We start from the raw sequence: 17814 nt of genomic DNA, 5'->3' as shown, positions 1-17814 counted from the left end.
AAATCGCACAGTCGCATTCTATAAAGATGTCGCCACTGCAAAGAAGGATAAGGGTAAACAAGGATAAAGAAGAATTCATTTAACACATAATCATTAAGACGCGCAGGCACATTTTTTAACCTTGTCAACCTGGGTCTCTGCAGCGCATTCCTTCCAACTTTCTCTAAGGAACACCCATCCGACATCTCATCACCAAGGTCAGGAGACACTGGTGTGCTTTTAGAAGTACTTCACAATTCTGGACATACTCCATCCCATCCATCTTTGTCACCAGTATTAAGACGCTAGTCACCGCAGAAGTTTGTGAAGATTTATTTGTAATGAACACATCACCACCAATGCTGACAACAACCAGCTCTCTCAATTCATCTGTCCACTTAGAACCCTCCCCCATGAACTCTTAACATTTGTGGCATGTGCTACCTACATTTAAAAGCACAAGCACTAGGAGAATACAACAGTTAGCCTACTCTTGGAGGGTTTTTTTGGAAAAGGGTTGCTGCTGCTGGTTTTTCTTTATTTAATTAGGAGTCCAACGTGTTTGCTTTGGTCGTGTAATCATTTGCCAGTATTTGTCTGTGAATTTCTTCGTAATGAATGATCTCCTTCTAGGCAATTTGGTTTACAAAATTCGATGAGAATGTTATAGAATTTTTGATTTGCACATTTAGCATTTCGAAGTCTGTCTCAATAGTATCTTTTCTTAGCTTTATTGATTGTTGACTTGTATATCCTGTTAAGTTTCTTTAGGTGAAGGTCTTAATTGGTGTTTGTTTTGAGCCAGTTGCGTTGCAGCTTTCTAATTTGCTGTTCTATCTTTTTTAGCTCTGTATTTCTCCACGGTGCTAGTTTTCTTTTGTGTTATTATTAGTGTTATTAGGATAGAAAAAGCTTCTTGGAGCCACTCATATAGTTTTTAAACTGAATTTATTGTGCCTAGATCTGTATTGGATGTTAGTTCTGTTTCTAAGTGTTTAAAATTGAGTTTGTTCCACGGTCGATAGGTGAACGCATGTAAAGTGGTTTTAGGTGTGTTGCTTTCTGTTGTTTTATGTTGAAAAGCAAAGAAAGGGTGGTCTGACCCTGTGACTGCAGTACTTGTGTGATGCTGGCACAGAACCAAGTGGGTTACTAATCCTAATTTCTGAGCTCCTGCCGAGCTGCACGGGAAGGCCTGTTGACCTCTACATCAGCCTCTGGTGTTAGTGACCACCTGTGATATCAGTAAAGGTACAGCACACTATGTACAACTGCTCAAACAACTGGAACGTGGCAGGTCTTTACTCCCTAACGACAGATGAAAAAACATTGGACTTCTTAAACACAGTAGACATCATATGCATGCAAGAAACGTGGTTGTCTGCTCTCATACCTATTCCAGGGTTTCAAATAAGCCATATATCTGCAATCAAGAAACATTTGTTGGAACACCAATGGGGGGTCTTGCAATCTATGTGAAACCAGAATTACAAGTGGGAATCAAAGAATGGTCAAATATCAACTGGAAACTACAGGCTGTTAACTTAAGCGGCTTAGCACTAGAGGAAATGCCCAAGTCGATGTCTTTGATAAACTTATATATAAATCCACAAAGAGACAGAAAATTGGTCACAGTGAAGAATACAATTAAGCTTATAAAAGGATACATATATGAAAATCCAGAAGATAAGTACATAATGGCCGGCGATTTTAATACTCACAATTTAGACCGACCGACCGACGTGAAAAAAGGATCCTCCAAGCATGCATCTGCAAATTTGATCTTGAGTCAGCGGCACTAACCGCTCCAACAGGGGGCACTATGATCCACACTTACAGAGTTACATCAACCTTGGACTTAATCTTTTTAAGTAGCGAGCTATCAAAGAGGTGCACAGCCTTCGAGGTACATCGGAAAAATGAAAGCGATCACACTCCGATCACCATAGACGTCAGTCTGAGCACAAAGGTCCATAAAATCTGAAATCCAGCCAGCCATAAGTATGAAACAAATGCAGGCCCACTCGTATAAAGGATCAAATGGGGGCCGGTTGCAATGACCAATTATGAAGATTGAAAACATACCATTGCAACTGGCAAATGATTCCATGAGGCAATAAAGACAGGGCAATGTTTCCGGCTACTAGACATGCTCCATGTATCATTAACTCCACAAAATCAAAAGGAACGCTAAGTTGTGCCAAACTAAGTTTGGTAGCCCCAAATTGCCAGAAGAAGAAAGATTGTAGAGAACAAAAAAAAAACATACAAAAAAGCTGCTAAACAACATAGAAAAGAAAGAACCAGAGCCACAGAAAGCAAGTTGAAAGAGGCCAGAAGACAACACAAAAAGATTGTGTGGAGCCAAAAACATCAAGAAACCCAGGAACAGTGGATACACTTATTCCGCTTGCTTACGCCCAGCAAAGCCAAAGAATTTTGGAAATACGTAAACAGTTTAGTGACTATGTCATATAGCAAGGAGAACTCTGTACCGGCAATCAAATGGAAGCAGCTTGTGGAGAACCTATATGTAGACTCGGATATGCCAAAGACCTTTCATAAAGAGCAGCTGAAGAACCTCTTAGAAGACACGGAGGACAGCATCATAACAGCCACTAGTGCAGAGGCTATGTTAGGCCGATATATATAATAACTAACAATAGAGTACAATACTACACTCTAAGATGGCCGACATACGAATCACCCAATCGGCAGTCGCCAGCAACTTATGCACGAATTTAGCCAGTGATGTGAGCGCTTTTGCACTGTATATATTCTTGTTCACATTGTTGATAAAACCGCGCCACTCAATGCCAAATTTGAAGCCCTTGATGCGCATCCACAGCAAGGTAATAGCCAGAACTAAAGACTTTCACCACATTCAAAGATGGCATCCATGGTTACACTGTAGATGTCATGCCGACACCATCACACCACACACCAGGTGCGGCTGATTTACCATGCTTAAAGGCACCAGGAGAGGGTATTTAAGACAGGAACCAGCAACCTGTCTTTTCCTTCCTGATGCAGCGGAGCGGGTAGGTTAGCCGGACTGCTCTGAGCGGGAGCAGGTGAGTATGGATTACGCGTTGAGACTATGCCTGGTTACAAGCTTTTAAGAGAGGTAAGAGGTGCTGGGAATTGCTGACAAGTTACCGCTGGTCTTTGGGAAGGGTACGCTGACTCTGATGTTCTGTAGGACTCTGCACTAAGACATGGCTTGGGCGCTAGGTGCTTTTAACACACCGCACGATTGGCATAATGTCGGAGCGCATGGTGAAGGCGCCAGCAGCTACGCAGGCTGGTCTGGGGCTCTTTTGAGTCTGTTGAATAACCTTGTCAATGATACCAATTTCACGACTATGGGCTTACTTTAACCTGAACCATGCCCATTTTCACTTTTAATACTCTAGAGTCATGGCCTTAGCAACTAAACGTTGTGCCTGCAAGCCCACACCCAACATACTTGTTGTTTGTTTTTTCCTTTTACTAAACAGCGACACTACGTTGAGTGTCCATATACTCCGCTGCGGTCTGATGAAGCCGCACTTGAATCCTTAAGAGGTGAGCTGATACATACTCCCCATGATGTTCAATTACTCTAACTGGTTACACAGAGGTTTTTATATTTTAAATACAAATGAAGGCACACCTAGAATGTGATATGCATGAAATCACGTTGTGTTTATCACTTGTATAGATTCAGAGAGGTTTTGTACGGTGAAATACACCCACTGGAATTAATAGGACCATGTACCAATATCTCCATTTGGTTTTTTGATCCTTTATGTTTGTACTCTAGGTTGGCTGCTTTTCTCCGGGGGAACATCCTACCGAGAGAAGAAGTGGTATGTAGAACCACACCACACACTGTAGATAGTTTTCATTTAGTCACTAGGTCCTGAGGAATCGCTAACTGATCTATTAGAGACATTTTATAGGCGAGAAACATGTTGACCACTAAGGGGTAGAGCGTAATTTTTGTCAGATTAAAACAAAATAGTCGCCCTCCTTCTTCTTTTTACTTTTTAATCAGGTTGTGACCTCTCCAGAATAAAAATAATTATAGAGGATACCCTTACCTGTTTTAACCCACACACCACATCTACATCTTACCAGGCCCCTCACACCCACGGCACCTATACGGCAAGGAACAAAATATCTCTGATAAAGAGCCCCTTTATGGGTGCCCGTCTAGCATTGCAGCGCCGGCTCGACGAGGAGCAGACCCATATGATGAAGCATGACACCTAGCTTGCTGGGTGTGTGAGGGTCCTAGTTCCGAAAGGAGGTATTTCCCACCTCCCCACCACTCTGAGTACTCACCAGGTGGCCAACTTGCCACCCAGGAACACCATACCTCTTTTGTCTTCAAGTTCTATCCAGGGCAAGTACGGTGGACCTTTATCAAGCCCCCATTGTCCCCCTTGTTGTTTACTAACTATTATAAACATGTCTGGTCGAATGAGCTTGCACATGCTGATTGCCAACCATTAAAAGACTTAGGTTCCATCCCGCTTCAAACACTGAGGAACTTGCACAGATTTTAAACACATCACACTTCATTACAGTTGAATCTGTTATTTCTGTCTGCACAAACCATTCAGAGGGACAGAACAACTAGACTGGCTAATCAAATAACCACATCATCCTTCTCGCCACAAGGATCTGATAAAGAGATACTCAAAAAAAGGAACAAATCTGAGATGACACTCTCCCTGTTTAAAGTTCTACTCATTGCTGATATTGAAGCAAGCTGCTTTAACCACTATCAGCTTCATGGTTTTAACATTGTTAAACTTCTCTTGACAATTAATTCCTTTTATTGTGTTTTATGTTTTATTGCGATAAATGATTGTTATGGTACTAATAAACTGAACAGTTAATTTTGATACCTATAAACTGCTCAAACAAAAACATCAATACAGGGAGAGTGGATGCAATAAATTCTCACCATGAAAAAGTAGCAGAGGGAGCAAAAATTAATAAACCCATAACTACTGTGAATTCTCTTTCGTGTTGAAGTTCCCTATTCCCCTGAAGCAAGCCAGCAGCTAAATATAGGATAGGATTACTGTCTTTCCTTTGCACATGCACTGAGTGGTCTTTTAGTCAATTTATGCAGGACAATGAGCAGAACTTCTTGCGAGTGGAAAAGCTTGGCACAAGGACAGCCTCATGCGATGGGAAAAGAGAGGTGCCAGCCTCACTGAGATTATGCCTCCAGTACTATTGAGGCCAAAGAGGGCACCTAGGAACCTCTGGGTTCCTCACTTCTGCATCAGACTTTGGTCATAACATGGCCATGAGCCCAGGGACTTGCTATGTTGGAGTTATAGCTAGGTAGGTGGCTTAGAGAAGGGCTAGACACCTGTTGTCCTTCATAGCGTACACTGTTCACTTGAGGACAAGTCAGCAAAAAGAGCATTCACACATAGAAAGAAGGTAACCACAGCTGTTGTTAAGCAGCTCGGATTTTTCATTTAAATAGATGATGGCACTGTTTATTATGCAAAGCAAATAAGCAAACAAAGCATCAAGGTATTGAACATCTCCACAACTATATGCCGTCAGATTAACCAAGCTATGGGTGAAGAAGTGGGCAGGACAACACCGGAAAAACCAAAGCCCTTATTCTTCTATTCTTCCTCTAATTGGAAGGCAGCTCCATCTCTAGAAACAAGTTGTTATATTGAAAACCCAGGCGATGAAAACACTTGCTTGTGGTGTTTAATACAGACCACATGGGATGGTGTACGTGCGATACTACGAGCAGTGGTAAAGTGCACAGAGTCCCAAGGCCAACAAAAATGAGATCACCTAAAATGGAGAAGTAAGGCAAAAAGTTTAGGAAAGGCCACCCTAAGGCTATCGGGTCTAACATTGACCCTTCTAGGTAATAACAAACATATCCATATATTTTCGGGTAGCCACTCATGTGCACTGTTTCTGTGTTGCATGGCTCACTAGAAAGGATGCACCTGGATCTGTCAAACCAGCTGTATATCCAGGAAGGATGGGGCTCCTGCAACAAGATAATCGACTGGAAAGGCATGGTCCTTTAGACAATGGCGACACACGCAGAGAAAGTATGGACAAATGTCTGAGCAATGGGAGAATGGATATTGGAAGGTAACGCAGCTGTAGACAAAAGATTTTCAGTAGAGACACTACTTACAAGGTCTCCCTTCCAAAACCTGGAGCCTTTACAGCACTCCCGCACAGCACTTTGCTTCATCAAGATCTCAGGAGATCCCCTCTTGCTAGGCTTGGAATCAGTCACTGGTTACTACCTAACCTCGGTTTGTTTTTTCTTACACACATCCTGTGTCCTGGCAATTCCTCCCACAAGCATCCTGCCTATTAGTGAGCTCCCTAGTGCCTCTGCTGTGGGGCGTGTTGACATCCACTCATCAACTGCCTTCATTGTGCTTATCTTTACAGAGCATGAGCATTACCCATGCCTGAGATCAGGAGATCTATAAAGAAATGAGAAGGATACCTCACACACAAAATATTTAACAATACTTGCCATTTTTTATTGCGATGCTGCAACTTGTGTGTCCTTTGAAGTGCTGTACAATCATTGCCCGATGTTTTTGCTATCCAAATGCTAGCCTTTGGTTCAACTTTCTGCACTTCTTCCCCTAATCAAAAGACCTCTTCTTCCCCTAAGAGCTCTAAATCCCAGAAGCAAATCAAAAGACCTCTTCTTGAAAAGCTGAAAGTCTGTACAATCGTTTAGCAGCCTGCCTAGAAAGGATTTTTGGGGTGGGTTGGACCTTAATACCAGTATTATTGAAGTGCGAATTCTGGTTGTCTCAGGTTTAAGGAGTGAGAGCAAAATACAGTGTATTTTCATGTTGCACGTATGTAAAGTATTTGTTGAAGTTTAGAAAGATGGTTTATAAGAACATACGATCTCCGTTCTCGCGAATAATCTATCAAATCATCCTTTAACTGTATTCCTTAGGGATGGAGTTCCTTATTGTGAAATGGACTACCATGCTAAATTTGGCATAAAATGTGACAGCTGTGAAAAGTATATAACTGGAAAAGTATTAGAGGTAAGTCGTGCAACTATAAACCTGACTTCAAAATATACTTGAAACTCTTGGTGATGTATGTCTTTCATTTTCTACATATTGTGCACCTGCAGTACAATGTGGATATTGATATTTATTTAGTGTGATATTTTAGCATTTGATAATCAGCTGGTGTGATGTCTTAATTGCATATTGGGTATACATTGCAAATGGCACAGATAAAAGTATATTGGGGAAATACTTGTGAATGAAAGTATACTAAGATTGAAATTGTGGAATAATAGTTTGGATTTTAAATATGAAATCCTCACTCCATACTTTTGATGGCATGTGAGCGAGCTTCCTTTTACTTTTGTATTACAGGTAATACTGATGATGAAATAGACTGTTTTGGTTGGGTCATAATGCTAAGCATTTCTTTAGACAATATTTTCCAAATCATGAAATCGAGGCTTAACAACAGTCAACTGAGAATCCACAGTCATAGTTTCTACCTCATGTGTACTCCTGTTATAGTCAGAAGGAACTCAGACCTGATGGTGCATTAGAAAGAGTGTTTAGGTATGTAGAATTTACATAAAACTATATACAATACATTATTTTACATAAAAGATATCACAAAATACTGCTTAACCTGCACATTAAAAATCGATGCTCATTAAACTCGATACAAGGTCAAGTATTTTGCTCCCATAGCTTGACCACCTGCCTCAAGAATTTTACAAAGCTATCCAACAACTTTTACTGAACCGCCTTCAAAGCACCATAATACAGCCTCTGGTATTGTTCTTGTGCCCTCCACATTGAACATAGGTTTTAATATTTTCTCTGCGTGGCTAGTAGGGCTGGGCATGGGCACATTTTATGTTCAATGAACTCTTCGGCTAACTTGGAAGCGAAATGCGAGCACTGCGATACACCCCTAACTCCTAGACTGAGTAAGAATAATGAAATGATGCACCTATCCCTACTAAACTGTCGGTCCCTAACCAAACATAAGTATGAGATCCATGACCTGCTTAGGGAACAGGCCCTCAATGTTCTCTTCCTGACCGAGACATGACTTAAAGAAAACTTCACTCCAGATATTCTGGATGCAATTCTCCATGAATTTAAGTTAGTATAGGGAAGATAGGTGGCGGGATCGCCATAATACATAAATCAACACTGAAATGTGAGATAAAAGAAGCCGACCTTGAAAACTGTGAAGCATTTCTATTCACAGCGGACGGTAACACTTTAGCGGGACTCCTAATTTATCGTCCGCCAGGTCCATCATCCCAATTCATCCCAGCCTAGAAGAGAAGACAGTACACCCAGATCTTCAACACAAAAATGTTGTGGTACTAGGATACCTTAATATACATTTCGATAATAAACATAACCCAGAAGCGAATACAATATGCAGGGACTTATTGGCACTTAACCTAATACAAAAAGTAGAAACCCAAACCCAAACCCATCAAGGAGGTCACATCCTGGACCACATTTTCTCAAACATTACGGAGATAAAGGTAGACACCCCATGGCCTGTACCCTGGTCAGACCACTATCTTATCCAATTTACTGTACCCTCTCAGAGAAAGAAATTAGAACAACAGCCTAAAGAACTCACTAGTAGGAAGTGGAACAATTTCAACCCCTCCACCTTTACCAAAGCATTGATGGAAAAAAACCTCACGCTAGATAAGGACATTAACCTAGCAAACAGTAACCTTGAATTATGGATTACTGAAGCACTAGACAAGGTAGCACCGTTGAGCACCAGGATCCCTAGAAGACAAAGAGTAACAGCACCTTGGTTTAATAATGAACTGAAGATGGCCCAAAAAAAATGTAAAAAACTTGAGCGAATTTGGAGGAAGGAGTACTGTAGTATCTCAAAAAATAACTACAAAGGGGAACTAAAACACTACCATGCATTAATCAAGAAAACCAGGTGCACTTTCTTCACGGACAGAATCGAAAGGGCGAATAACTCCTCCAAAGAAATGTTCAGCATACTTAAGACCCTTAGAACTCAGGAAACCAGAGAAGACTTCATCACCTCTACTGAGAGCTGTAATAAGGTGGCAGATTTTTTTGCAAATAAAGTCACTAATATATACGACACTGGAAGCACGACTAGGAACAGGCCTAGCCTGCAATAGCCAGACCAAGTTTGCATGTCTGACACTGGATGAACTTAAGATCCCGGACATAGAGGAACTTACAGCTATAGCTAAAGGAATTAAATCGGGATCTCCGCTGGACCCAGCTAGACCAAAAATAATGATGGAGGGAGCTATGGTAATCATACCTTATGTTTCGGAGCTCATCCTGCGCTCCTTCCAAACGGGCCTCGTCCCCATTAAATGGAAACAGGCCATCGTCAAGCCTCTCAAAAAAAGACCATCATTAGATCAAACAGTGCTAGAGAATCTTCGCCCGATCTCACTGCTACAGTTTGTTTCGAAAATTGAAGAGAAGGTAACGAACAAACAGCTAGTAGACCATATAAGCTGGAATAATATCCTGCATCCGTCTCAATCAGGATTCAGGAGAGCTCACTTCACTGAGTCGGGGCTACTTTTGGCCTCAGAAACCCTGAGAAAGTATGCAGACAAAGGACAAACGGCTGCACTGATCCTATTTGACCTCAGCGCGGCGTTCGATACCGTCTCCCATAAATTGCTCCTCTACAGGTTAGAGATGTGTGGCGTCAAAAAGAGGACACTAAGCTGGCTGACCTCTTTTCTTTCAGCACGAAGCTTCCAAGTTGCACAACAAAAATTTGTATCTGACAGCATTCCTCTTCTTCAGGGGGTCCCGCAGGGCTCTATTCTGAGCCCTCCCTTATTTAATATATATATAGGTCCACTGGCAGAAAGAGCAGAGAAATACAATGTGTCTATTGTCTCTTATGCTGATGACACTCAGCTCATCGTGCTGCTCTCACAGAATAAGGATCAAGGAGCTCTACACTTCTCAGAATGCCTAAAAGAATTAGCTGATTGGATGTCCAACCACTGCCTCAAGTTAAATGGGAATAAGACTGAGGTATTGATAGTGGGCAAAACACCATCCATCTGGTCAACTGCATGGTGGCCCGACACATTAGGCCAACTACCTACCCCGAAACCAGTAGTGAGAAACCTCGGAGTCTGGTTTGATTCAGAGCTAACATTTGAGAATCAAATACAAAAGGTAGCTGGAAAATGTTTCGGGGTCATGAAGACGTTGCGAAAAGTACTGGATCTCCTGCCACCGAGCGCCAGAAAAACTATCGTACACTCGACAATAACATCTCAGTTGGATTACGAGAATGTCCTATACCTTGGAGCTACAAAAAAGGGTCTATCCAAATTACAGAGAGTGCAAAATGCGGCGGCACGTCTGGTACTCGGCCTAACGAGAAGATCCAACACTAAGAAGCCCTTGATAACCCTACACTGGCTTCCAGTGGAGAAGAGGATAGTGTTTAGGGCAATGTGCCACTGCCAATGCATTTTGCAAAAAAAAGGACCCACATATCTGCACTCTCTAATCACGAAATATTCACCAGAAAGCAGCCAAAGATCATCAGAAAAGGCTCTGGTGATCGTCCCTAGAATCCTCCGAGCCAGAATGGGGGAACGTTCATTTAGACACCGTGCAGCGAAACTCTGGAATAGCCTTCTGATGAACTTAAGAACTGAACCATGTGAAAGCAGTTTTCGTAGACAGCTAAAGACCTGGCTGTTCACACAACCTATTCAAGGATAGGAATTGAATGGCCACACACCTGTACAGATCTTGCACGTTGCTATCTATTTTCTCAGAGTTAGCTCTCAGCACGTGGACACAACGGTGGTGCAACTATGCGCTCTATAAATGAATTAAATAAATATATAAACTTGCGCATCCTACATGACTAATCAATGCAGCATTTTAATTTCCATGCATCATCAAAAACCTTAAAGGGGAAGTAAAAAAGTCAGAATCTCAAAAATGTGGTCTTGTCTTGAGGCCGCAAATTAAAATCGAAGTGAGGTTGCCTTAAGCTAGCTAAAGTCTATAGTGTATCTGCTGTACTTATATCTGGAAGCTGCATCAATGTCCCTACTTAAGGTTACGCTTTTCACTCCCTTTTTTAACACTAATTTGCGTGCAGTTCTAGGCACAAATGCTAGTGTCGCAATTGCGGCATCTTATATTTTCCCAGCAGCCCTTCCAGTCACCTTTCTGCACAAAATGCTCCCAAGATGCAGCTAATGCTCAGTCACCTTAATTTTCTTCTAATAAAATACGTGATCCAATTAATGTCAACCAAAGCAGATAACTGCATCCGACCTAGTTCTAACCTTATACAGCATAGAGGGGTCGACTGCCTTATGTGATCTAGGCTTTCTCTATATGATCTAGACTCCATTAAATCCCCATCATATAAAAGAACAGGGATAATCTTTGCCTTTATGACGTCCAGCAGAGGATCCAGCACACCTCTCCTCCCCCCTCCCCCACCCATAGAGAGCGGATTTTTTTTTTAGTGCTTCACAATTTATTATAATTCTACTTTATAAGTTCTCTTCATGACATTTCCCGGAAAGATGTTTGTCTATATCAAATCCCATATACGGGTATGCCCCAACCTCCTTCCAAATAAACTATGAACTATTTCAGCCAAAGGGCATTATCTTGGCTTTGTTGAAAGTGATAAAAAGGTGGGATTCTCGATGATATACTTGGATTTGATTGAGTTTCCTTTGATGGCCTATCTGGGTTGTCGACAGGATGATCAGATCAGCAGGGTAGGACAAAAAAGGAACTTCAATGTGCCCTAACTTTGGGGCATCTTCTAGCTTATGAGCAAGTGCATCTGCTAAATTCCATATATACAGATTAAAAAGAAATGGAGCTAAGATGCACCCTTGCTTCAAGCCACCGAGGGTTGGAATTTTGGGAGAAAACCCGTATCCATCGGACAGCTTCACTCTATTGTATTGTTGTGGAGTTCTATTATCAGGTGTAAAAGACCTTGGGGGATACCACAGTCCTGAAGCTTCCTCCACAACCTTATTCGATTCACCTTATCAAAGGCTGTTGAATAATCTATAAAGCAAGTGAAAAGGTTGTTTTTCCGGTTCAGGCTTTCCGCCCGATCATGGTCAAGGCTGTGATATTATCTAACATAATGCAGTTAGGGTGGAACCCTGACTGATGGGAAGTTAATCTAGTTGATTATTCCACCCATAGCTGTAGATGGCATAATAGGTGTTTAGCAAATGGTTTCCCATCTGCATCACGCAGAGGAAAGAGACGATAGGTGGTTGGAAAAACTTTAGGGCCTCGTTTGTATATGGGACACAAGATTTCTCCTTTCCATGAAGGTAAAACCCGGCCTGCATATATGACCGAATTAAATATAGGTGTTTACGGGATTAAGTTTCACTAGGGCAATGGAGAGCCCATTAGGACCAGGGGACCTGCAAATATTTAGAATTTTTAATTAGCTTCATGGTATCTGCATGACTGATTCTAAATTGGGATCTGTCTACTTGGTCTGCTGTGCCCCTCTTGTCTGTTTCCCGAATCCCGTAAAGCCCCATTAGGTGCTTTTTACATTGATCATGTGTAATCACACCCCACGTTATAGTTTTTAGTGCCTTTACAAACTATAGATCAAACATCTTTATTATTTTTGGTGACTATTGTGGTGTGCAGCTCTGCCCATTTGCGATCTTCGGTTCTTAGCTTAGCTTTCAGATTTTTTAACTTCACTTTGACCCTCAGCAGCTGCCTTACTTCCTTTCTACATCATGTCTTTAGCTGAGTAATTTCGGGCTACATTAAGCTTTTGGATGGCACCTTGCTATTAATAGTTATTTGTGCAGTTGTTCAGAAGTTGAAGTTTTGGGTAGGTAAAATGGTAAAACTGTTTATCACTTTTCATTCCCCCTCATTGGTCATTCATATTTAGAAAAAAGTTTATCAAAAAAGGTTGGACCCATCTTTTTGTGTAACTGAATACCTCCCTTCTTCCATACTATTCTTTATCAACTGTATCTGTGAGTAGAGTATGCTTGGATATCACAGTGCCTTGAGCTGACAAACCAGCCATACGATTGTTAACTTTTATAGCAGTCGTGAACTCTACCACAGACTTTTCAACAGATTAGCTCTTGGTGAGGAACCTTGAAAATGACTGCTTCCCCAAATCCTTCCATTTGTGAGACAACACATGGCGAATAGTGTTATGGAGCGGAAGGGATTCTGGCTCAATGCGTTGATATTGCCCAATGAAATCCTCTTAAATTGACGTAGGCAAATGAGGAGAAAATCCCAAATTGTATCTCAGTTTTTGCATTATTTCAGACAAATCAGAGCCCCTTATAAAGAGGCCTCTGATATTTCCCTCCTCTGGGTAAGCAGTATCATCATCCACCTGAATTCTAGGCTCTTTTGGAGGCATAGATCAACAGCAGCTTCTCTCATCTGCTGAAATGCCTTCATAGATGGCACCAAAGTTGAGGACCCTGCACCCTCCTCATGCAGGGTGTCATTGGCACTTCCCCCTAGAACTGCCTGTTTTCTCCATAATCTAGTAACGTAACTCTGTGAAGCGTCCTGCTTCATGCCAATTACAAAGCAGGCAACATCTTAAGGTCATGAGAACACTTGAGATCGCCATATTGGAAAGGGGCAGGAGAGATTTCCCAAAATAAACACAATATTTGAAGGCTGTTTCCTTGTTTATGACCTTAAGGATCAAGTGAGATTGTGTGCTCAAGTTCCTCATCTCAAGTTCTGCAAATGAGCGCCACGCAAGTCATTATATGGAAAGCACCCGGTCCCATCAGCTTGGCACAACGGTAAGACCAATATCTGTGAAGCATGAGGTCACTTGACTAGATCTCAAACACAGAAAATAATAAAGATTAATACAAAAACAAATAAATATAAACATAGAATTTGCTTGCCCCGGTTAGGAAGGCAAACAGTTTCTTTAACAGAAGAAAAAATGACGATTTCCTCTTTTGTGGTCTTCTAGGTATAAGTGCATCATATTGGAGGTAAATTTTGGTTTGGACTAGGTAAACCGAGACTGTGAGGAGAGAAAACAACTCATCAATCAATCAATCATAGCATTTGTAAAGCGTACTACATACCAGTGAGGGTCTCAAGGCACTTGGGGGGGGGGATGCTGCTACTGTTCGAAGAGCCAGATCTTGAGGAGTCTCCTGAAGGTTAGAAGGTCTTCGGTCTTCCGTAGGCAGATGGGGAGGGTGTTCCACATCTTGGCGGCGAGGTGGGAGAATGATCTGCCACCGGCGGTCACTCTTCGGATGCGGGGGACGGTGGCGAGGGCGTGGTCTGCAGAGCAGAGCTGGCGGGCGGGGGTGTAGAGGCCGAGTCATCTGTTGAGGTACGCTGGTCCGGTGTCGTGGAGTGCCTTGTGTGCGTGGGTGAGGAGCTTGAAGGTTATCCTCTTGTTGATGGGGAGCCAGTGCAGGTCTCTCAGGTGGGGTGTGATGTGGCTGCGGTGAGGGATGTCGAGGATCAGGCATGCGGAGGCGTTCTGGATGCGTTGGAGCCGTTTCAGGAGTTTGGCCGGGGCTCCTGCGTAGAGTGCGTTGCCATAGTCCAGTCTACTGCTGACGAGGGCCTGGGTGACCGTCCTTCTGATTTCGGTGGGGATCCACTTGAAGATCCTGCGGAGCATGTGGAGGGTGTTGAAGCAGGAGGAGGAGACGGCGTTGACCTGCTTCGTCATAGTGAGGGTGAAGTTGAGGATGACCCCTAGGTTGCGTGCATGGTCGGTGGGTGTAGGGGGTGCTCCAAGTGTGGTCGGCCACCAGGAGTCGTCCCAGGCCGAGGGGGTGGATCCGAGGATGAGGACCTCCGTCTTGTCTGAGTTCAGCTTCAGTCGACTGTTTCTCATCCAGTCGGCGACGGCCTTCATCCCTTCGTGAAGGTTGGTTTTGGCAGTGTGGGGGTCTTTGGTGAGGGAGAGGATCAGCTGGGTGTCGTCGGCGTAGGAGATGATGTTGAGGTCGTGCGACGTGGGTGAGTGGTGCCATGTAGACGTTGAACAACGTTGGGCTGAGGGATGAGCCTTGGGGTACGCTGCAGATGATCTCGGTGGCTTCGGAGCAGAAGGGGGGGAGGCGGACGCTCTGTGTTCTGCCAGAGAGGAAGGAGGTGGTCCAGTCCAGGGCCTTTTCCTGGATTCTGGCATTGTAGAGGCGTGTTTGTAGTGTGTGGTGGCAAACCGTGTCGAAGGCGGCTGACAGGTCCAGGAGGATGAGGGCCGCGGTTTCTCCGTTGTCAAGCAGGGTCCTGATGTCATCGGTGGCGGCGATGAAGGCAGTTTCGGTACTGTGGTTGCTGCGGAATCCGGACTGGGACGGGGCCTCGATGCTGTTCTCCTCAAGGAAGCTGGTCAGTTGTTTGTTGACGGCCTTTTCGATGACCTGCGCCGGGAACGGGAGCAGGGGGATGGGTCGGACGTTCTTGAGGTCCTTGGGGTCCGCCTTGGGTTTCTTGAGCAGGTCGTTGATCTCTGCGTGCTTCCAGCTCTCCGGGAAGGTCGCTGTCTTGAAGGAGATGTTGATGGATTTCCGGAGATGGGGCGCAATGGTGCTGCTGGCTTTGTTGAAGATGTGGTGTGGCCAGGGATCTTCCGGGGATCCGGAGTGGATGGTGTTCATGATCATGATGGTGTCGTCATCGTTGATGTTGGTCCAGGCAAGTAGGCGGTGGGTGCGGGTGGTGGTCGTGGGGGCGGGGGTCTCAGCGGTTGCCGGGATGGTGACGGTGTCGAAGCTGTCGTGGATGTCTGCAATTTTGCGATGGAAGAAGGGGGCCAGCGAGTCGCATAGGTCTTGGGATGGTGGGATATCGTTGGTGTTGGGATTGGAGAGTTCCTTCACGATGTTGAAGAGCTCTTTGCTGTTGTGTGCGTTGTTGTCTAGGTGGTTTTTGAAGGAGGTCCTTTTGGCGGATCTGATGAGGTGGTGGTGTCTGTGTGTGGCTTTCTTGTGGGCTGTGTAGCTTTCTGGTGTTCGTTCACGGATCCAGTTTTTTGCGAGTTTTTGGCAGGTTCGCTTGGAGGCCTGGAGGTCTTCGGTGGACCAGCTGGCTCTCTTGCTGGTGTGGGTGTTGGGGGGCTTCTTGAGCGGGGTGAGGGTGCTGGTGCTGTCGTCGATCCATTGTCTGAGGCTGTGGCGTCTGGGTCGGTCGGGTCTGGGGGTGGCTCTGGGCGAGGGCAGTGATTAGCTGGTCCTCGGTGATCTTGCTCCAGTGGCAGCGAGGCGTCTGCTGGGTGCGGTGGTGTGTGGTGGGTTTCCGGAAGGTGAAGTGGATGCAGCGGTGGTCGGTCCAGTGGAGTTTGGTGGTGTGGTTGAAGAATACGTGGGAGTTTGCTGAGAAGATGGAGTCAAGCGTGTGGCCGACGGAGTGGGTGGGTGTTGTGATTAGCTGTCAGGGTGGAAGAGTTGGAGTCGTTGTTGTTCTCGAGATGGAAGTTCAGGTCCCCGAGGAGGATGTAGTCCATGGAGGCGAGGGCGAGTGTGCTGATTAAGTCGGCGATGGAGTCGCTGAACTGCGGTCGGGGTCCGGGGGGTCTGTAGATGAGGGTGCCTCTGAGGGTTGTGTTCGGGTCAGTGTGGATCTGGAAGTGCAGGTGTTCGGCGGTGCTGAGGGTGTCGTCTGTGTCGGTCGAGATTTTGAGAGTGTTTCTGTGGCTGATGGCAATTCCTACTCCGTTGGTGCGGTCCTTGCGGGTGATCTTGTAGCCTTCCGGGATGGCTATGGCGATGTCGGGTGCCGAGGAGGGGTTCAGCCAGGTCTCTGTCAGGAAGGTGACGTCTGGGGCATTGGTGTCGAGTAGGTCCCAGAGTTCGATGGCTTGTTTGCGGGCGGAGCGGGTGTTGAGCAGGATGCATCTGAGGAAGTTGGGTTCTTCGGTGGGAGGGTTGGCAGGCCGGATGCTGGTGAAGCTGCAGTTCCGGCAGGAGAAGGGTCCTTGGGTGTGCTTCGGGGCAACCAGGCAGCAGGTGCGTGATCGTCGGGGGTTGAGTGTGCGGAGGGTGCTGGGGTCATAGCAGTGGCGGGCGTCGTGGCGTTTGCGGGGGCCAGGGGTCCTGGAGCTGGGCACGGTCCAGGCGCGGCCGAGCGCAGCCTCCATATAAAAGGAGGTGGGAGGGAGGAGCAGCTGGGAGGCGGGAGCGTGGTGGCGAGTGGGCGAGCGAGGGGGCGGGGCTGCAGGGAAGCAGCGGCAGGAACGGAGGGAAGAGCGGGATACTGGTGGGAAAAATGGGGGGTCAGCTACAACACAGAGCAAGTAAAAAGCACTGGAAGGGGCACAGAAGAAAAAGTGGCCAACAATTGCAAAGGGGCACAGAAGAAAAAGTGGGCAACAGTGGCAAAGGGGCACAGAAGAAAAAGTGGGCAACAATGGCAAAGGGGCACAGAAGAAAAAGTGGGCAACAATGGCAAAGGGGCACAGACGAAAAAGTGGGCAACAATGGCCAAGGGGCACAGAGGAAAAAGTGGGCAACAAATTACAAATTGACAAAGACAACAGGCACTGGATACACTGGAGGAGCGGCGACCCTATGGCAGCAGCGGGGGAGAGGCACGGACACAGCGGAGGTGCTGTGCGGCGAGGAGAGCGGCCTGACCTGCAAGCAGGGTCAAAGGTCGCTCATGAAGTAAGGACTGTATGAAGAAGATGGATGAGGAGGTAATGCTGCCTTACGTTGTGCCACTTGTGATGGTTGGTAGCGTCCTCAAGCTCTGCACGAATACCAACTGTCTCAGTACA

The 17814-nt window shown here is 45.1% G+C and overlaps 1 protein-coding gene across 10 annotated transcripts in view; it reads left to right on the top strand.

Moving 5' to 3' along the window:
* The window catches only part of ABLIM2 (actin binding LIM protein family member 2), a 918768-nt gene that overhangs the window by 483262 nt on the left and 417692 nt on the right, over nt 1-17814 (top strand). For all 10 annotated transcript variants that reach the window (XM_085642477.1, XM_085642474.1, XM_085642469.1 and 7 more), the window contains one exon: nt 6956-7049. In XM_085642477.1, coding sequence (XP_085498603.1) covers nt 6956-7049 — 94 coding nt within the window. The remainder of the gene's footprint in view (nt 1-6955; nt 7050-17814) is intronic.

The sequence above is a fragment of the Triturus cristatus genome, chromosome 2_2 (genome assembly GCF_964204655.1).
Source record: "Triturus cristatus chromosome 2_2, aTriCri1.1, whole genome shotgun sequence".
Taxonomy (NCBI): Eukaryota; Metazoa; Chordata; class Amphibia; order Caudata; family Salamandridae; genus Triturus; species Triturus cristatus.
Note: the sequence above shows the minus strand (reverse complement) of the source record. Positions and strands in the feature narration are given on the sequence as shown.